The sequence below is a fragment of the Pseudophryne corroboree genome, chromosome 6 (assembly GCF_028390025.1).
Source record: "Pseudophryne corroboree isolate aPseCor3 chromosome 6, aPseCor3.hap2, whole genome shotgun sequence".
In the NCBI taxonomy this organism is placed as follows: Eukaryota; Metazoa; Chordata; class Amphibia; order Anura; family Myobatrachidae; genus Pseudophryne; species Pseudophryne corroboree.
In genome coordinates this window covers 659463148-659485720 of record NC_086449.1, presented here as the reverse complement: position 1 = coordinate 659485720, position 22573 = coordinate 659463148, and the positions used below count along the sequence as shown (strand labels likewise).

General features: G+C 46.7%; 1 protein-coding gene across 3 annotated transcripts in view; it reads right to left on the bottom strand.

Annotated features, from left to right (window-relative positions):
* WWC1 (WW and C2 domain containing 1) overlaps positions 1 to 22573 on the bottom strand; it is a 389991-nt gene that overhangs the window by 183553 nt on the left and 183865 nt on the right. For all 3 annotated transcript variants that reach the window (XM_063928228.1, XM_063928229.1, XM_063928230.1), the window contains one exon: positions 8685 to 8888. In XM_063928228.1, the coding sequence (XP_063784298.1) occupies positions 8685 to 8888 (204 nt within the window). The remainder of the gene's footprint in view (positions 1 to 8684; positions 8889 to 22573) is intronic.

Below are 22573 nucleotides of genomic sequence, written 5' to 3'. Positions count from 1 at the left end.
ACTTGGCAAGAATGAGCTTCTGCAGAGGGTGGGAATGGAATTGAGCGTACTCCATCATGTCGAAAGCCGACACCATGAGACCTAGCACTTGCATTGTTGAATGTATCGACACTTGCGGATGAGATAGGAAGATATCCTGTGAACTGCCTATATTATGATAAACCTGACACACTTAGCCCCCTCAGGTTATAGAATATAGGGATAGCAATCTGAGTGAGATACACGAAATGGAGGTCACACAGCGGCTATATGCACACACAGAAAACCACAGTTTGTACAATGCAGAAATTATGACATGCAATAAAAACTGCACTGGACTAGCAATACATAGTAGTACTAAGTATAGCTATACACTTAATAGATATAACAATGCACAGTAAAGACTAGATGTATATCACAGGGTACTTTTACTGAATAACCCTGACTAAATGCACTTTTTCTTAACACTGTCAGCAGACATGTAGAATACTTAAGTGTCCTGTAAAATGCACAGCGCTGACAGGCAGGCGGTTTTACAGAGGAGGATTTGCCCAAACAGTCCCAGGATCAGCTCTGCTTGCTATAATGGGGCCCAAACGCTGACAGGGAGTGAGGGAGAGAGAGAGAGATGCAGCTCCAGGGCGGGAACATTTACTCTAAATGGCGCCCTGGGGCTGGGGGTGAGGCTACAGGTCAAAGCCTTATCTCCCTGCTGGACTTCACCACCGGGTACTGGGGGCTTAAATAAACAGGGTTTTTTGTTTTTTTTTATATTGAATTTTTATTGAGGTTTCATATGAAATACAGTTACATGTGAAATTGGTGAATAAAAGCAAGAGTGGGGGAGAAAACACATACACAACAAAACTAATAAAGACAAGGGGGGGGGGGGGGGAAGTGTATGCATCAGGTAAATCGTAATACAACAATGAAATCAGAGCATTATAAAAGAGAGGAGGTCTGCATCACTTAGCAAATCATGGTCCAGTATGGACCGGAGAGCGAAGCACAGAAAGATCTGGTAACGCAGTCATGGCGCCAGATACACCTATTTGGCCCGATCTCTCCTTATATAGGAACCATTTAAACCATTTCTTCCCAATAGAGGTAGTCTCTGAAGAAGAGTAATCTCCCTCTGCTGTTTCAAAAACATAATGTTGATGGACCTTATGTTCTATCATCAATAAAGTAGGGACGACCGCCGACTTCCATTTGGAGGCGATGGCGGCCTTAGAAGCTATAAGAATGTGGCCTAAAAGATATCTATCACCACTCGACATCTCACCATAGTAACAGTGAAAGAGTGCCAGAAGGGGGTCAGGTGTTAGGGCTACTCCCAATACGTGGGAAATGAAAAGTAACACCTCCCTCCAGAGCGACCTGATCGCCGGACATAACCAAAAAATATGAAGGATATCTCCCACCATCCCACAATTCCTCCAGCAACTAGCGGAGACATCAGGCCAAATCTTGTGCAAACTTCCGGTGTAAAATATACCCTGTGAACCAATTTATAGTACATCTCACAATGGTTTACACATTTTGATATTTTAAAGCAAGATTTAAAGACATCTTTCCAGATATCTTCGGTGAAGACGGCAGGGGGGTCTTTTTCCCATTTGGTCTGTGAGGGGAATACTCGCTGGCAGGTCTCTGTCACATGATGTTGGTACCATCTGGAGATGCCACCCCTATTACCGCTAGGCACTAGGAAAGACAACAGTAGTTTAGGGAGGCCTGTAAGGGGGGCTCGGTTGGGAGAGCAGCTTTGAAGCCAATGCCTCACTTGCAAATATTTATGAAAGTCTTGCCTAGGTACCTGAAATTGTTCCTGAAGTGAGGAAAAGGGGACTAAAACACCGTCCTGAAGGACATCCTTTAGGGTGGAGAGACCTATGTCCCGCCAATGATATAAGTGCAAATCTGGGATCAACAGGGCTATAGCGTGGAGAAACAGCTGGGGGGCGGGCAGAGCGCCCGCAGGGAGAGATTTAAGTACTGTTTTCCATGCAGATAACGTAGCTTGGACCGCGGAACATTCAGCAGCTCTAGCAGGGATTGAAATGGTAGGGAACCAGAACAAATCCGGCAATGTGAAGGGGGATATAGCATTCTGTTCTATGGACACCCATGGTTTAGGAGTGTCCTGGGTGAACCAATCTTTGGCCTGGGCGAGTAAACAAGCAGTATGATATTTCTCTAAATCTGGATATGCAACTCCCCCGGCACACTTTGGAGCAAGTAATGTGGATTTCGCTATTCTCGGCCTTGAGACCCCCCATACATATTTAGTTAATAATCTGTTGAATTTATTACAAATGTCTTTAGGGAAGGTCCTGGGTATGGTACGGAAAAGGTACATCAATTTAGGCAAAAGAACCATCTTCGCAGCTGCCACTCGTCCAACCCAGGAAACCTCCTGCATCATCCAATCTTTAATAAATAATTCAAATGTCCGAAAGAGTGGGTCATAGTTACACCCCACTAAGTCACGCCCCCTAGATATATGAACACCCAAATATTTAAGCGATCTGAGTTGCCACGCGTACTTGTAATCATTTTTTAGACGCCTAAGAGCTGTATCCGAAATATTCAAAGGGAGGGCCTCAGTCTTAGTAGTGTTCAACCTGTAGTAAGAGACCGCTGCATAGGAGTCTAGAAGAGAGTGTAAATGTGGTAAAGACGATTCAGGCTGTCCAAGGCATACTAAAATATCGTCAGCAAAAAGACAGATTTTATGGGGCATCCCTCCCACCACTGGACCAACAATTGAGTCTAACATCCTAATCCGCTCCGCCAGAGGCTCAACAGCTAGAATAAAGATGAGGGGTGATAAAGGGCAGCCCTGACGAGTCCCATTAGTAATATTAAATGTAGATGAATTACAACCATTGGTGAAAACTGAAGCCGAGGGTGAGGAATACAGAGCCAAAATAGAGTCAAGTATCCTGCCTGCAAATCCAAAACGGCCCAATGTAACCCGCAAATAGTCCCAGTGGAGCCTATCGAATGCCTTCTCTGCATCCAGAGAAAGGAGCAAGAGAGGCTCGCCCCGAGCCTGGCAGTATTCAATCAAATCAATAACCCTGCGTGTGTTATCTGACGCTTGCCGGCCCATGACAAAACCTACTTGGTCAGGATTGATCAAGCTAGGCAAGAGGGGGGATATTCTATTTGCCACCATCTTAGCGAACAATTTAAGGTCATTGTTCAGCAATGCTATTGGGTGATAATTCTGGACCGCTGTAGGAGATTTGCCCGGTTTAGGGATGGTAACTATCCGAGCCTCTAACATCTCCTTCGGGAAACCTGTGGAGTCAGAGGCTGCATTGAAAACCGACATTAAAAGTGGGGCGAGGGTAGATTTAAATGTTTTATAAAAGTTAGATGGGTACCCATCTGGGCCAGGGGCTTTATTTATTGGACAGGAATCTATGGCCACTTCGACCTCTTCGAGCAGCCAGGGTGTGCTAAGGCGTTCACGAGTCTGGGAATCAATAGTGGGGAGCGACAACCCATCCAAAAACCCAGCAATATCTGACAAAGAAGGCTGAGGAGTACTAGGGTCATCTCTAAGGTTATAAAGCTGCGCATAATATTCAGCAAACGCATTAGCTATCGCAACCGGATCGGTTACTTTAACTCCAGAAGATGTATGGATAGCATGTATTCGTTCCTTAGCTCTACGTCCCTTCAATTTACGCGCCAGCAAACGTCCCGCTCTGTTACCAAGCCTATAGTATTGTTGATTAAGCCGCTGCAAATTGCGGTGAACTTCAGTCAAGGCGAATTTATTCACCTTTTCACGGGCAGCAAGGAGTTGCTTAAAGAGGGATTTATTATCAGGGCTAATTTTATGTGCAGATTCCAGTTGGGCAGCCTCTCTCTCGGCCGAGGCATATCTATTTCTATACTCACGTTTGAGTCTGGCCGCTATCTGGATTGCAGAGCCTCTAACCACGGCCTTCAAAGAACACCAATGGGTGAAAACGGATGTATCGGTGGGGCAGTTAGTAGCCAGATATAAATCTAGTGATTGCTGAATAGCCTGGTGAGCCTCAGGGCGGGCAAGAAGAAACCGACCCAGCCTCCAGGGGCCATGAGGGACCACCCTCTTACTTATATCCCAAACTACAACAAGTGGCGAGTGATCTGACCAAGACATAGGCAATATATCCCCTCTACTTATAGCCGCTAACGTCCACTTATCAGCTAATGCTAAATCTATTCTAGAGTATGAGCTATGCACGTGGGAATAGAAAGTGTAATCTCGCTCTGCAGGATGTCTGGCTCTCCACACATCATACAACTCATATTCAGCTAGCAATTGACCAAATTTGCCTGAGGGATCCTGGGTCGGACTGCTACGAAGGGTTCGGGTTGGGCGGGAACGATCCATAACGGGATCCAGTACCATATTGAAGTCTCCAAGGATCAATAGGGCTCCCCTAGTATGCTCCTGGAGAATTCTACAAAAGGTTCTAAGAAATGAGATGTGTTTAGTATTGGGGGCGTAACATGAGACCAGAGTGGTCTCCACATTATCTAGCTGACCCACTAAAATTAGATATCTCCCATCAGGATCTTCATATTTAGAGGACAGAACGAACGGGCAGTGTTGTGCGATAAGAAGAGCTACGCCGGCTTTCTTGGTGGGTCCATTCGCAGTATAGCAAAGGGGGTAGCGTGAGTTAGTAAAGAGAGGGGGATTTTGACTCTCAAAGTGGGTCTCCTGTACTGCCACCACATGTGCCTTAAGCTTATGAAAGTAATTCAAGGCTACTCTTCGCTTTTGGGGAGAGTTAAGCCCTTTAGCATTAATAGAGACTATATTAACCATATTCAGTTACCAGCAGAGCTAATGACTTCGCTAACCAATTTCTACGCAGAAACTGATATACCTGAGAGGGGGGGGGAATACATCAGAAAACATGAGGGAAGACATAAGAAAATTAATAATACAAACAAAACTAAATTGATCTCTCTTGAGATCACGATCAGTCGCCATAACGTGGCGGCTGTGTAGGCTAAGGGGGGGGGGGGGGTAGTGGCATAACTCCCACCCGTTGCCATACTTTGATACTAGCAACTAAAAAACACTAGAACATCCTGATAGTATGAGTGCAGAGAAATGTACGCTCATACCTACAAAACGGTAAGAACAGATAAGGCGGACAGACCATAGAAATCAAACATTAGAATCAGTCCAGCAACTCTCACTTCATATTAAACTCTTAAACCATCCCAACAAACCACCCGAAAAGAGAACCGCTATGTCCGGGGAGGCGCCAGGCACAGCGCACAAAAAAACAAAAAAACAAGGCCACTGGCAAAGCAAGATATGTAGTCGGTAAAACACTTCCGAAACCTGGGCAAATCGCCCACACTATTCAGCGCCTCCCCCGACACACCACAGCCCCTCAGATAGGGGCAAGGATAATACGGACATAGCAAACCACTATATCGGGAGAGTCACTGGAGTCATAACAATAGAAACATAGCAGCTATGGAAACAGTCCGACCCAGAGCAGGCGTCCTCACTTCACCGAGGACCAGTCCTACTGAAGTAGACGGGGGGAGGAGTCCGCAGTGGGATCCGCAATGTTCCATGATCTCAGCAATTTCGCTCCTTCATCTACGGAAGAAATAGAGACAGTGGAGCCATCTCGGGGAATCAGCAACTTGGTAGGGAAACCCCAACGATATGGGATATCAGCCTTTCTGAGGGCCGCAGTGATCGGGTGAAATGAACGTCTTTTGTAGAGGGTGGCAGCAGACAAGTCACCGAAGAGTTGAAGTCCTTGAAGGGCTGAGGATGTGTCAGACGACGGTCTAGACGCTTTCAGTAAAGCCTCTTTAACGTGGAAGTAGTGCATTTTCATTAGGACATCTCTAGGGGCATCGCCTGGGGCCGCTCTGGCCTTCGGCAACCGGTGTATCCGATCAATAAGGAAGTCTGCAGATGGAGACTTAGGTAATAGAGCTTTAAATAGGGCCACGGCATAATCGTGCAGACTGCTGTGTGACACCGATTCGGGGACTCCACGCAATTTAAGATTGCTACGACGCGACCTGTCCTCCAGATCCGTGACTTTGTCCCGCAAAAGCTTCACCTCCGCCTCCAATGCATCATGAGAGTCCAATAGACCGTTATGAGACCCCACGACTTCCTCCATTTTAGTTTCTAAATGGTCAGTGCGGCCACCCAGGTCGTCTATAGATTGTTGACATGCCGTTAATGTGGTACGGAACTCAGCTGCTACCTCCTCCTTAAATCGAGACAGAAGTAGCTTCATAGTGCCCACAGTGAGGGCCTCTCCATCTCCTACTCTGTCCAGACTCGTAGCGGCTCCGGATGTGGAAAGGGGCACCTCCAATGGGGGAGGAGTCTGAGGGACTGCTCCTTTTGTAGAGGTCCCGACGACTTTAGAGCCAGACATTTTCGGAGACGACTTGAAAAATGAAAGCTGTTGTGCAGGCTTTGACGGTTTGTTGCGTCTAGTAGGCATATTAAGGCCCCGAGGAAGAAAGCTCAGCGGTTTCAAACACAAAAGATGGAAAAATCTGAAGGCTCCACTGTCTCAGGGACTATCAAGACATCACGCAGATAATGGCAGGGGTAGGAGAAACCTCTTGTATTACATTGGCATGAACAGGGCTGACATGGCTATGAGGCTAGCCATCCTCTTTGCACACAAAAGAAACACTGGGGAGAGCTCCGGCCCCCGCACCCCAAGCGCTCCAGGGAGACTCAGGTTAGGACATCAGATTATATAGGATCTGGGCCCTCCAAGGGCTATTATAACTTGAGGAGAAAGAATTCCCGGTATCTTCAGGTACAGGTATAGGGGTGCAGCCCATCCACAGGGGAAGGTTCCAGACAGAGGAGGAATGTGCCGATAGGGCCGGGTCTACCAAATTAGCCCCTACGGCCGTGCAATTGTGGGCTTCTACCCTCAACCCCCGTGTCTAACGCGGCTTGGCAGAAGGCCTCAGGAGGCTGCGCCGACCTCTTTAGCTGCCCAGCGAGACACCAACAGCCGTGGGTGAACTCGCAGAGGGGCAGGGGTGTTACGGGCCCTCCAAGTGCCCAAGGGTGAGCCGGCAGGGGGGAGGGGAGGGGGGTCCTCGTCGTTCCACACGGGCAGCTCTCACCTCAGGAACACGCTGGTAACCGGTCCCAGGTATACAGGAGGGTACCCGCAGCAAGAGCTGTTGATCCTCTGGCTGGTAGGGAGGGGGCCGCGGACGAGTCAGCGGTCCGTCTGCCGCTGCGCTAGACGGGCGCCCAGGAAGGACACACTGGTAGGAGATGGTGCAGTCATCTCTCAGGAGCCGGGGCCGCCAGCCGCGTCCACCCGGGGGCCACCGAACGTCTCCTTCGTGCTGCCGCTGGATCCCCTCACGTCCCCAGCACCCAAGATGGCCGCCGCCCAGGCTCCGGAGCGCGCGGTCCGGCCACACTCCGGTCCCGGAGTATCTCTGTCGGGTAGGAAGGAGCACTGGGCAGTGTTGAATGTCGTTCCAGCAGGGGCAGAGTCCCGGCGGGTACCGCAGGCGTCTCCGGAGGGAAGTCCACACGGCCGGGGGTATGCTCAGAAATTTAGGCCCCGGCTTCAGGGCAAGGAGTAGGCCGCAGTCCGCGGGAGCCAGGAAACCGGCTCACCGACTCCGCAGCACCAACTCCCTGCTTGCACTACCGGGGCAAAACGGTGACCCGATCCCCTAGGGCAAATAATATGCGTGCGGAGGTTAGTTTAGTGCTATTAAACTCCCAGATCCCTGGGATCTCATATGCAATGCAGCTTGTTCAGTCAGCCTCCAGGCCACGCCCCCTAAATAAACAGTTTTATGAGAGAAAAGCGACCTGTGCCCATGCCCTGGTGGTATAGTGGGGTCCCTGTACTACCACAGTGTCCACAGCAGCGCGCGCGACCCGCCTCCCACCGGCTGTGAGGGATTGTGATTTACAGTGGGTCCCGTCGAGGGGACCCCTTACCTCCTCCCTGAGTGCAGCCACGCGATCCGGGAGAACAGCGGTCGTGTGTGTGACTAACATGGAAGAAAACCGGAGCCTCCGCTGTAGGTACCTGGCAACCAGGGAGCGGGAGTGTACAGCGCCGCTGGGGGAGGTGATGGAGCTGCAGCAGGAGATGTCTGACTGACATCTAACACAGTCAGTGTCTCTGCTGCAGCCCTTGAAGTCTTCAATATTCTTATAAGCTTCTTCTCAGGGCTGCTGGAGCAGCCCCCCTGTTGTATGCCTGCTTACTGCATGGCACCAACTACAAAACTGAACTCCTGTGCACAGAGGCGGGGTTATAGAGGAGTCGGCGCTAGGCATTCTGGGAACAGTCAAAGCTTTGAGCCTGTTGGTGCCTCGGATCAAGATCCTACTCTACACCCCAATGTCAATCCCTGTGGAGCCCAGTGTACCCCGCAGCAGAAATAAAAGATATTTGAAGAAAAAAAAATGTTCTGCAATCTATTAAAAGCAGGAGGAGCAAAACACAATAAAATGATGTGTTAATTAGTGGAATGCATTGGTACCCCTGTTATGAAATGAAATTTAGTTCTGCTCTCAACTTGGGAAGGACAGAATCATTTCTAATAAAATATTGTGTTGCATAAAATCCCCCAAATACATTTCAAATGAGAAAATATGCCAGATGCTGCAGTGGGTATGAAATTGATGTAATACTCACAACTAGTCTGAGATCCAAGTTTATGCTTCCAAACATCATATAGCTGCCTATATTCCTGTTGGGCTAATTCAAGCCTCTGTTGTTTGACTTGGTAAATCTCTTTCTGAGCCACCAAAGCTTCCTGAGCGAGCACCAGATAGTCCTTTAGCATACGCTCCTGTTCCCTCCTCCATTGCACCCGTGGATCCTCTATCTGTGTGGTTTCTGAAAATATACACATTTACAGTGAGAAGCAGAAAAAAGAAATGTACATCAATTGATATCTGTATAGTAACTATATAATATTAGGAAAACACATGGAAATCTAAATATTATGTGCAATTTTGATAATCTCCAGAGGACAGAGTTCCTGGAGCTTCATTCTAATTATTATTATTACAGCTGTGACCAGTGTCACCATCCTTCAAAGCACTGGACAAGGGAAACGGAGGACAAGACTACAGAGGCATACAAGGTAGAGAAAAATAAATGGAGATACAGCAACAAAGGGTATGGAGTGCCAAGCTCATGATAGTTAGAGTTCACAAGCTATGGTGACAAAGGTACAGCCGAGCGAGTGTGGCTAAGGGTGGAATATTGTGACAGTTCTAAGTGTGCATCAGTGTGGGTAGTATAGTTAAGCTCTAACGAACAAATGGGTATTCATAGATTTGGAGGTTGGGGAGAGTCTGATTGTGTATGTGTTGCACAGAAATCCATAAATACGAGCGTAGCAACATGGAGGTAGTCTTGTAGGTGGATATAATAGGTGGTTATCAGAGGTGAGACACACCACAAGTCATATTGAGCTATGGGGATGTGAGGTGTGCCCAAGTCAGGGAGATGATGTGGCCATGCACTCCAGGGGTGTGTCTTGTGCTGAATAGTACTAGACTGCCCTGACAGACCTCCAGGCCCCTCCTATAAATTCTTTAAATGGCATTCATTCTCGCACAGCTGCTCTTCTTTGCAGTGTAGCAGTGCATGAGATATACCTACCCAACAGCCCGCCAATCTGGACTAATCCAGTAAAGTAGGACAGAGCGCTCTAAGTGGGGCTATGCTGAAATCAAGATTATTGGTAGGTATGGGCAACAGGCCCTACACACTTGCCGATGTGTGCGGCCGATATGAACATTCTCTTTCAGTAATGAACGAGAAATTGTTCATATCGCTCAATGTGTATGCACCAACGATGAAGGATGTGCGGCCCATCGTTTGTTCGTTGGTGCCGGGTCGTTAATGCCTGCAAGCCAATATGGACAATATCGTTCATATTAGTATGCAGGGCTATGGGGCCAGGTGATGTCAGGGAGTGAAGAAACATCACATTCAGATTTGATCGCAAAAGCAAGATCTTTCTCTAATGGGCAAAACCATGTGTACTGTAGGTGGGACAGATGTAACATGCGCAGAGAGAGGTAGATTTGGGTGGGTTATATTGTTTCTGTGCAAGGTAAATACTGGCTGCTTTATTTTTACACCGCAACTTAAATTTCAGTTTGAACACACCACACCCAAATCTAACTCTCACTGCACATCTTATATCCTCCCCACCTACACTGCACATTGTTTTGCCCATTAGAGAAAGTTTTTGCTTATGCGATCAAATCTGAATCAGGGCCTAAATTGAGTCCAACACAGGACTCAGGAACAAAGTACACAGGAATGCTGGAGACTAATGGCATGTTTTGTAAGCAAACCAAACGCAATGCTAATGTTCACGTAATGAGCAATTACGTTCAATTGCACAGGCAAGAAAAATTCAGAAAAACCTGATGGCACATGCGTTATATAGTGTACGCACAAAGGTACTGTTATGATCGGGTCTGAAATGTGGGTGTCCCCCCACATGTCAGTGTGCCTGATCGTAGCCCTGCAAAATTTTAGGCCCAAATCTCTCTGAATTGCTACTACCATATAGTTTTCAAGTATTGTTGCAAGTACTATTATTTAGTGTGCAGGGGGATACTAGGGGGGGGGGGGGGGGGAGAAGCACCCCTTTCTGTTTTCTGTGACCCCTCCCTTTCATGCACCTGATAAGTGCTGCCATATTTATTGAGCAGCTTCCACTGTGTTTGCAGTTGTGAGAGACATTGCATCGGATCAGCATTTGGAAGGCATGCTGGTTCCTGTAGTGCTACTTGGAGATGTCAGGGGTGGCTCATAGGTAAGCTAGCCCGCAATTTGGGTGTATTTCTGTATGTGTCTTTGATCATGAGGCCTTGCAACAGACAATTGCATGGCCCTAAGTGAATTCTGTTATCATGTAGTGTAGGGACTGCCAGTCATCAGAGAAGCTGTGAGGGGGCCTGGAAACTTACCATGTATTTGCAAATGCATGCAACAAATCTCTGAATTTCTATTACCATATAGTCTTTAAGCATTGTTGCAAGTACTATTTAGTGTGCAGGGGGATGTTTTTTTTTAAGTTTACCCGTCTCCAAGTTGGGTGTGGTTCATTAGGTCGACATGAGTTAGGTAGACATGATCACTAGGTCGAATTGTCATTAGGTCGACATGGAAAAGGATCGACATGAGGTTTTTTTTATTTTTTGGTGTCGTTTTCATTGTAAAGTGACTGGGAACCCCAATTAGTGCACCGTGTCCCCTCGCATGGCTCACACTTTGGGCAAGGTGCCACGCTGTGCTCGGCACAGGTTACCGTTCCCAATTGTAGTCTACGTGGATCGTTAAGTATGAAAACGGTTAAAAAAAAAAATTTGTGAAAAACTCATGTCAACCTTTTTCCATGTCGACCTAATGACCATGTCGACCGAACGTGGTCAACCCAATTTATGTCTCCCTAACTCATGTCGACCTAATGACCGCCATCCCTCCAAGTTCACTGGAAACATGAAGTTATCAAGGTGATGAACTAGAGCCATCACTTACCTAGGGACTCACTTGCACATTGAGGGCTGACTGACTACCACAAGCAGGTAGAGCGCCGTAACTTCTCCCAGCACTAAACTAAACTACCCTCTATGGAGAGAAGGATAGGATTTTTCAGTAAGAACTACAGTATTGTTTATTGGATTTCAGTGACTGAAATTGGATATTTAACTTACAACATTTCTTTATAAGCCAAAGTAACATTGTATTTTAATATTTATTGTTATATTGCAATTTAACATTTTAATATATGCATTATACTTAGTTACATTTTTTTTAAAACTATATTTGGTACCTTGGTGAAGACATTTTTATCATATCCTATTCTCCGAATCCTTAAAAACATGTTCCAATTTTGTTCAAATAAAATATTTCCATTTTATAAGTACTGGCTGCTGTTTCAAATGAATGATTGCCTTGTATATTTAGAATAATAATTCTTGTAACTGATGCATTGCGGTCATTTGGTTTAATGTCAAGAGATGATTTCTTAGAAACAGATATGATGAGAGCATGTTTACAGGAGAGAGGAAGGTTGGAGAAGAGAGCTAAAGATGGGTATGTTGTGAGGGAGATGGAGCCTTATGGTTGGGAGGGTACAGTGGCTAGGGGGCAGGCTGTAGGGTGAAATGATTAAATGAATACACAGACAGTGAGGAGAAGCAAAAGGGGAAGAGGACTAGATCAAGGAAGAACCCATCATAATGGCGAGAGATAAAGTCTACTGAGAGACCAAACAACACCAAAAACATCATCCTAAGCAGCTAAGAAGCTCAGGACCAAGATTTGGGGTATAAACCAGACATTCCCAACCACGGTCCTCAAGGCATACTAACAGTCCAGGTTTTAATGATATCCATGCTTGAACACAGGTGATTTGATTAGTACCTCAGTTATTTTTATTTAAACCATCTGTGCTGAAGCCTGGATAATCACCAAAACCTGCACTGTTAGGGGCCCTACACACTGGCCGACCCGCCGCCGAGCTGCCCGGCGGCGGGGGGGGCAGTGACGGGGGGAGTGAAGTTTCTTCAATCCCCCCGTCACGCGGCTCCATAGAACTGCAGGCAAATATGGACGAGATCGTCCATATTGGCCTGCATGCACAGCCGACGGAGGACCAGCGATGAACGAGCGCGGGACCGCGCATCGTTCATCGCTGGAGCCTCCACACTGAAAGATATGAACGAGTTCTCGTTCATTTATGAACGAGATCGTTCATATCTTTCAAAAAATCGGCCAGTGTGTAGGGCCTATTAGTCTGCCTCGAGGACCAAGGTTGGGAATGCCTGGTGTAACTATAAAGTAATTTACTGATAGGATGCCCATGTGCCCTGATCTCTACATAAACTGACACGGCAGTGGCTATGACTTTAGCAGGAGATTCAGAATGTGAACTAGGGTGGCTACTAAAGTATATAAAAAAAAAAAGAAAATCAAATGAAAGTTCATCTACAGTTTACCAGAAAGCATGTAAGATTACCACAAACCAAGTGCAAGACGAATCTATGGAAACCAGTGGTGGCTCCAGAGGTAGGGCTGCAGGTCAGTTCAAATTTCAAATAGGGAAGCCCCACCAACTGCCATTTCAAACTGACCTACTGGCAGTAGACGTGGGTACCCTATTTGAATTTTGAACTGAGCTGCAGCCCCATATCTGAAACCGCCCCTGATTGAAACACTAGTTACCTATTTAAGCTTGAGCTCCAGGTGTAATGCACAGCACAAGCCTAACAATGGGAAAGATAGACAATTCTTGGAGCAAACCTTGAAAAATCTATAAGGGACCTAAAACTTGGAGATTTATATATCAGAAGCATAATTCATATTCATGAAACAGTGAAAAGAGTGGAGAAGTGAGCCTGTGGAAAAGTTGCCCATGGCAACCAATCAGCTGTTCGTAAAATTGTATAGATTACAAATTGTAAATGTTACTTCAACGCTTATTGGGCAAATACTCCACTACTTGCTCACTTCTCCACACTTGTCACCGCTTCAGGAATATACCCTAATATAACAAAGCTGCATTAGGGGTGACCAAAATACCTATATCAAGTTCATCTCACATGTCAATTACATCTCACATATGCCAAAATCGTAAGCACACATAGTCCATATCTCAAGAAAAGTTAGTCAAAATCGGTGGTGCTGGGCTCCAGGGAGTTCAGGGGGAAATCGCAAAGTGAAAATCGGGCATAGCAAGGATCTCACCGTGTGTACACGCCTTAAAATGAATGCAAATGACAGTGTGGATAATTGTTTAAATTTGAAAGGCATTGTTTCCAGATGCTAAATGTAAAATGTGGATATGGGTACAAAGCATCCTGCAAGATTTTGAAACTAATATTAAATGGTCTAAAGAGGCTGGGGTCTGGTTACCCTCTGCCTCTGCGATGAAACTGGGAGGAAGAAAATAAAAATTATGTTGTACTGTAGCTCTGCAATTATCATGGTGTATAACCACTCTGAGAACTGTGGGCCTAAGGATTAGCAGAATTACAATCCTTTGGATTGTATGCTGGGGGCCGCCCATCGCTGGGCAAGGCCGCCCTGCATGCTGACCGGAGCCTCCTACCGTTGAACAAGCAGAAATTGCAAACGCATCGCAATTTCTGCTTGTTAGCAGAAACTGAGGAAGCCTCCTGCCGACGCAGTTTAGCTGCTTCCGCAGGAGGCCCGCCGTCATCTTCCCGATCGTATTAGCAGTGTGTAACGTCACGCAGTTGCCGTGATCACGCCCCCGACATGCCACCGTTTGACTGCCTCCTCGCCCTTCGTGCCGCATCGCCCCCACAATGCTCTGTCTCGTGCCCCCCCCCCCCCCCCCACACACCCCTGCCTGATTGACAGGCAGAGGCGATCGCATTTTCTGCTGCCACACCGCTGAAAATGCATGCGCCAGCAGGGCGATCATAAAAATTCCAGTTAGATTGCGATTTGCGATCCAACCAGAATTAGCCCCTGTATATCATCTGAGCTTCTAAAGCTGGTCATACACTAGAGCAATTTACACGATTTGGACGCTTCGATCGATGCATCGTGTGCACATCATGCATTAGTTGGGTATGATTCGATGCACGGTCCTGTGGGTTGAATGTCGCATCCACTGAACATACGCGCAACACATATAATCCGTCGTAATTGCATCGTACCATGGGTCGTAAGATCATATGCACATCGCGTTATAAAAACACCAAATGGTGAGTCCAGGACTTCCAGGGAGCTCTCGGGGAGTTCAAAGGAAATCGCAGGACGACTCGCATCTGATGCTGGCTGGTCATTCTAATGTATGGCAAGCTTAAGAACATCTGTATGCTTTGATATTTGTAGAACCTTCTGTCATTTTAAAGACATTTTACTGGGGCAAATAAACATCTTTTATGCTACCAAGATGCATCTGCTTGTATCGTGTGACCACCAGAATAGCACAAAATGCTATACAGGCTTTACTGTGGATGAGCCCAGTGTCTCCAAATTCAAGTCATCTGTCCACTACAGAGCGCAGCACTGGACCACAGTAAGTGGGGAAGTTCCAGGTGCTAGTGTAGTAGTCTAGTGGAACCAGTAGTTCCAAGTGCCCGTGTAGGACCCTAGTGATGGCAGTGATCACCTGCCCACAATGCAGTTAGTAATAGGTGGATACAGATGGTGAGAAGGCATCCCTATATCACAGGGGGGCAAAAGTAAGTCCACTCAGGTTGCTCTCCAAGTCAGAATGCCATAGGAGTAAGTGATAGGAAAAGTTCTTAATTTTTTAAATAAATCAGTTAATTTTTTCATTTTAGGTTTAATAATGGAGAATATATTTAAACATGTTAAATTATACATTATACATTTGCAGCCGTTGCCTAGTATCACTTGACAACTGAGCATCACTCAATCAGCCCAGCAATCATTTCTTGGTAAATCATGGTGATAATAAGAATTTACTTACCGATAATTCTATTTCTCGTAGTCCGTAGTGGATGCTGGGGACTCAGTCAGGACCATGGGGAATAGCGGCTCCGCAGGAGACAGGGCACAAAAGTAAAAGCTTTAGGATCAGGTGGTGTGCACTGGCTCCTCCCCCTATGACCCTCCTCCAAGCCTCAGTTAGGATACTGTGCCCGGACGAGCGTACACAATAAGGAAGGATTTTGAATCCCGGGTAAGACTCATACCAGCCACACCAATCACACTGTACAACCTGTGATCTGAACCCAGTTAACAGCATGATAACAGCGGAGCCTCTGAAAAGATGGCTCACAACAGTAATAACCCGATTTTTGTAACAATAACTATGTACAAGTATTGCAGACAATCCGCACTTGGGATGGGCGCCCAGCATCCACTACGGACTACGAGAAATAGAATTATCGGTAAGTAAATTCTTATTTTCTCTGACGTCCTAAGTGGATGCTGGGGACTCCGTCAGGACCATGGGGATTATACCAAAGCTCCCAAACGGGCGGGAGAGTGCGGATGACTCTGCAGCACCGAATGAGAGAACTCCAGGTCCTCCTCAGCCAGGGTATCAAATTTGTAGAATTTTTCAACGTGTTTGCCCCTGACCAAGTAGCAGCTCGGCAAAGTTGTAAAGCCGAGACCCCTCGGGCAGCCGCCCAAGATGAGCCCACCTTCCTTGTGGAATGGGCATTTACATATTTTGGCTGTGGCAGGCCTGCCACAGAATGTGCAAGCTGAATTGTACTACACATCCAACTAGCAATCGTCTGCTTAGAAGCAAGAGCACCCAGTTTGTTGGGTGCATAAAGGATAACAGCAAGTCAGTTTTCCTGACTCCAGCCGTCCTGGAAACCTATATTTTCAGGGCCCTGACAACATCTAGCAACTTGGAGTCCTCCAAGTCCCTAGTAGCCGCAGGTACCACAATAAGCTGGTTCAGGTGAAACGCTGACACCACCTTAGGGAGAAACTGGGGACGAGTCCGCAGCTCTGCCCTGTCCGAATGGACAATCAGATATGGGCTTTTGTGAGACAAAGCCGCCAATTCTGACACTCGCCTGGCCAAGGCCAGGGCCAACAGCATGGTCACTTTCCATGTGAGATATTTCAAATCCACAGATTTGAGCGGTTTAAACCAATGTGATTTGAGGAATCCCAGAACTACGTTGAGATCCCACAGTGCCACTGGAGGCACCAGACATGGTACTTGCTGAAGCAAGTCCCTTCTTAGCGGCAGAGGCCATGAGTCCTCTGTGAGCATTTCTTGAAGTTCCGGGTACCAAGTCCTTCTTGGCCAATCCGGAGCCACGAGTATAGTTCTTACTCCTCTACGTCTTATAATTCTCAGTACCTTGGGTATGAGAAGCAGAGGAGGGAACACATACACCGACTGGTACACCCACGGTGTTACCAGAACGTCCACAGCTATTGCCTGAGGGTCTCTTGACCTGGCGCAATACCTGTCCAGTTTTTTGTTCAGGCGGGACGCCATCATGTCCACCTTTGGTCTTTCCCAACGGTTCACAATCATGTGGAAAGACTTCCCGATGAAGTCCCCACTTTCCCGGGTGGAGGTCGTGCCTGCTGAGGAAGTTTGCTTCCCAGTTTTCCACTCCCGGAATGAACACTGCTGACAGTGCTATCACATGATTTTCCGCCCAGCGAAGAATCCTTGCAGTTTCTGCCATTGCCCTCCTGCTTCTTGTGCCGCCCTGTCTGTTTACGTGGGCGACTGCCGTGATGTTGTCCCACTGGATCAATACCGGCTGACCTTGAAGCAGAGGTCTTGCTAAGCTTAGAGCATTGTAAATTGTCCTTAGCTCCAGTATATTTATGTGGAGAGAAGTCTCCAGACTTGATCACACTCCCTGGAAATTTTTTCCCTGTGTGACTGCTCCCCAGCCTCTCAGGCTGGCATCCGTGGTTACCAGGACCCAGTCCTGAATGCCGAATCTGCGGCCCTTTAGTAGATGAGCACTCTGCAGCCACCGCAGAAGAAACACCCTTGTCCTTGGAGACAGGGTTATCCGCTGATGCATCTGAAGATGCGATCCGGACCATTTTTCCAGCAGATCCCACTGAAAAGTTCTTGCGTGAAATCTGCCGAATGGAATCGCTTCGTAAGAAGCCACCATTTTTCCCAGGACCCTTGTGCAATGATGCACTGACACTTTTCCTGGTTTTAGGAGGTTCCTGACTAGCTTGGATAACTCCCTGGCTTTCTTCTCCGGGAGAAACACCCTTTTCTGGACTGTGTCCAGAATCATCCCTAGGAACAGTAGACGTGTCGTCGGAAACAGCTGCGATTTTGGAATATTTAGAATCCACCCGTGCTGTCGTAGAACTACTTGAGATAGTGCTACTCCGACCTCCAACTGTTCTCTGGACCTTGCCCTTATCAGGCGATCGTCCATTTTCTTTGAAGAAGAATCATCATTTCGGCCATTACCTTGGTAAAGACCCGGGGTGCCGTGGACAATCCAAACGGCAGCGTCTGAAACTGATAGTGACAGTTCTGTACCACGAACCTGTCTCACCGAGCCATCTGGCTTCAGTACCACAATATAGTGTGGAATAATACCCCTTTCCTTGTTGTAGGAGGGGTACTTTGATTATCACCTGCTGGGAATACAGCTTGTGAATTGTTTCCAATACTGCCTCCCTGTCGGAGGGAGACGTTGGGAAAGCAAACTTCAGGAACCTGCGAGGGGGAGACGTCTCGAATTTCCAATCTGTACCCCTGGGATACTACTTGTAGGATCCAGGGGTCCACTTGCGAGTGAGCCCACTGCGTGCTGAAACTCTTGAGACGACCCCCCACCGCACCTGTTTGTACGGCCCCAGCGTCATGCTGAGGACTTGGCAGAAGCGGTGGAGGGCTTCTGTTCCTGGGAATGGGCTGCCTGCTGCAGTCTTCTTCCCTTTCCTCTATCCCTGGGCAGATATGACTGGCCTTTTGCCCGCTTGCCCTTATGGGGACGAAAGGACTGAGGCTGAAAAGACGATGTCTTTTTCTGCTGAGATGTGACTTGGGGTAAAAAAGGTGGATTTTCCAGCTGTTGCCGTGGCCACCAGGTCCGATGGACCGACCCCAAATAACTCCTCCCCTTTATACGGCAATACTTCCATGTGCCGTTTGGAATCTGCATCACCTGACCACTGTCGTGTCCATAAACATCTTCTGGCAGATATGGACATCGCACTTACTCTTGATGCCAGAGTGCAAATATCCCTCTGTGCATCTCGCATATATAGAAATGCATCCTTTAAATGCTCTATAGTCAATAAAATACTGTCCCTGTCAAGGGTATCAATATTTTCAGTCAGGGAATCCGACCAAGCCACCCCAGCGCTGCCCATCCAGGCTGAGGTGATCGCTGGTCGCAGTATAACACCAGTATGTGTGTATATACTGTTTAGGATATTTTCCAGCCTCCTATCAGTTGGCTCTTTGAGGGCGGCCGTATCTGGAGACGGTAACGCCACTTGTTTTGATAAGCGTGTGAGCGCCTTATCCACCCTAAGGGATGTTTCCCAACGCGCCATAACTTCTGGCGGGAAAGGGTATACCGCCAATAATTTTCTATCGGGGGAAACCCACGCATCATCACACACTTCATTTAATTTATCTGATTCAGGAAAAACTACAGGTAGTTTTTTCACACCCCACATAATACCCTTTTTTGTGGTACTTGTAGTATCAGAAATATGTAACACCTCCTTCATTGCCCTTAACATGTAACGTGTGGCCCTAAAGGAAAATACGTTTGTTTCTTCACCGTCGACACTGGAGTCAGTGTCCCTGTCTGTGTCTGTGTCGACCGACTGAGGTAAATGGGCGTTTTAAAGCCCCTGACGGTGTTTGAGACGCCTGGACAGGTACTAATTTGTTTGCCGGCCGTCTCATGTCGTCAACCGACCTTGCAGCGTGTTGACATTATCACGTAATTTCCTAAATACGCCATCCATTCCGGTGTCGACTCCCTAGAGAGTGACATCACCATTACAGGCAATTGCTCCGCCTCCTCACCAACATCGTCCTCATACATGTCGACACACACGTACCGACACCCAGCACACACACAGGGAATGCTCTGATAGAGGACAGGACCCCACTAGCCCTTTGGGGAGACAGAGGGAGAGTTTGCCAGCACACACCAAAACGCTATAATTATACAGGGACAACCTTTATATAAGTGTTTTCCCCTTATAGCATCTTAATATATAATCATATCGCCAAATAAGTGCCCCCCCTCTCTGTTTTAACCCTGTTTCTGTAGTGCAGTGCAGGGGAGAGCCTGGGAGCCTTCCCACCAGCAGTTCTGTGAGGGAAAATGGCGCTGTGTGCTGAGGAGAATAGGCCCCGCCCCCTTTTCGGCGGGCTTCTTCTCCCGTTTTTCTGACAACCTGGCAGGGGTTAAATACATCCATATAGCCCCAGAGGCTATATGTGATTATTTTTAGCCAGTATAGGTATTTTCATTGCTGCCCAGGGTGCCCCCCCCAGCGCCCTGCACCCTCAGTGACCGTTGGTGTGAAGTGTGCTGAGAGCAATGGCGCACAGCTGCAGTGCTGTGCGCTACCTCATGAAGACTGAGAAGTCTTCAGCCGCCGATTTCTGGACCTCTTCTCTCTTCAGCATCTGCAAGGGGGTCGGCGGCGCGGCTCCGGTGACCCATCCAGGCTGTACCTGTGATCGTCCCTCTGGAGCTAGTGTCCAGTAGCCTAAGAAGCCAATCCATCCTGCACGCAGGTGAGTTCACTTCTTCTCCCCTAAGTCCCTCGTTGCAGTGAGCCTGTTGCCAGCAGGACACACTGAAAATAAAAAACCTAATAAAACTTTTACTCTAAGCAGCTCTTTAGGAGAGCCACCTAGATTGCACCCTTCTCGGCCGGGCACAAAAACCTAACTGAGGCTTGGAGGAGGGTCATAGGGGGAGGAGCCAGTGCACACCACCTGATCCTAAAGCTTTTACTTTTGTGCCCTGTCTCCTGCGGAGCCGCTATTCCCCATGGTCCTGACGGAGTCCCCAGCATCCACTTAGGACGTCAGAGAAAGTAGGTTTCCTATAATTGTGGTAAGTGGCAATTGAAAACCAGCTTTAAATCAACACTTTCTAGTAACTCAACCCACCAGGATTTTACTTTAACATACCTCATGCCACACAAAACTGCATTTTTTGCTTTGGGTGGAGTTGGCCCTTCAGAGGTTTGTTATGATTCCATGTACTGATGTTATTCTGTGAGTGCAAGCTATCGTCTTATTATATTTTTAACATGTGGTCCTGCAGCTATTTCATATTAGTAAACCATGTGATTTAATAAGAAATGAATGTGGACTTGGAGAGGGGGGATGAGGGATTCAATTACCAGCGATCTGTTTTCGCTGTAAAAAAAAACAAATCCCGTTTTACCACTATTTTTTTGGGGGGTAATTACCCCATTTTTTTGCACAGAAACCTATAGGATCCAGAATAAGTCTGCACCAGCGATAAAAAATGGGTTCATTATCGAAGATATTTTTTTTCTGTCTGTGGGCAGGTGAAAAAAAAACTGCAATACTGCTGGCGGTCATGCCTAATTGAATTAGCACTCTGTGATCAATAAGCCGCAGCTACTTGAAGTCCTTGAAAATGTTTAAATATCACTACAGTAATATGAAAATAAAATACATGTTCGCTTCATATTCAGCTGTAACCTGCAAATGAAGTTCTGTGTACTACTCCCCACTCACACAAACAGGTCTGACCATCACTATGCAATAAATAATTAATAATGACAACACAAAACAATGCACTGACATCCAATCGGCATATCTTTTCACTTCCTAAAATATCTGTCACAGCTGGAATAGAAGTAGAGCTCTTAATAATTTAAATGGAAATTAGTGGACAGTTGAAAATGCATACCAAATAAAGGGAATGAATTGTTTCTAGAGAGCACAGTAGATTTCTATCAGCCGTTGTAAGACCATAAAACACTTTGCATTTTAAACGGAGACAGGGCAACATATAAAACCTTTTTTATTAAATAGAGAAAAAAAACCTCAAATAAAACAAGCAGATGGGTTTCCTGCCCGAAGAGGGTAGTATTCAATAGTTCATCCCAGATGTATGGGATCCCACAGGGTGCTGCCAGTTTAAAAGTCCATCCTTCACTGCTGGGAAGGTCCTCAGAAAACGGACAGTAATCCCACCAAAACGTTTCAACCCTAGTTGGGGCTTTCTAATTTTTTTCTTAAAAGACCTAACACTAGGGCTGAAATGTGTTGGTGAGGTTAGCCTTTCACAGCAAATCAGACGGCTTCTGTTCAAGTACTTTGGAAAACACTTTGTGCAGAGTGTCGGTCACTTCCACGGATGACACTCCCTGCACAGAGAGCACAAATGGAGTGTGTGGTGCATGATTTAACACACTGCACATTGAAACCAACCTTACCCAACATTAATGATGTCTAAAGGACATCAGTCAGGAATTACAGGAAGTGCAGCACATAAAAAAATGCCTAGTTTTTCTACGATCAATGTTTGTTTTCTGAACTACGATTGGCTAGTGGTGTTCATTGAGAAGGAGCAAGCAGCAATGTCATTGGCTGCAATGCCTGCCTTCCTTTCATCAGGTTATAGTCTACTCTCCTGGAATAGAGATCCCAGAAGTAGGCCAGAATGCCTTACATGAAGCCAGTGCCATATGTCCTGGCCCAATCATTTATAGTCACAGCCAACACCAACTGAAAGAGAGGGAGCAGGCAGGGACTATCATATATTATTATTTATAACTATATAAACAAACTTGTATTATAGTAATGATTTGAATTGTAAACTAAGTGTATTACAGAAGTGTTGATAAAAATATACTATTTGTTAAAATTAGAATATACTATTGCTTTGTCTATTATGTATAGTAACCACAAACAAAATGGCATTGACTTAGAAAGAGACACTATTGTTATAGACCAAATATTTTTATGGGATGTCCACATGCTAAAGTATGTTAAAGTATATTTCTCTGGCAGAGTCCACAGGTTATCCACAGGATAACACTGAGATATGATGAAGCGACAGCGGATT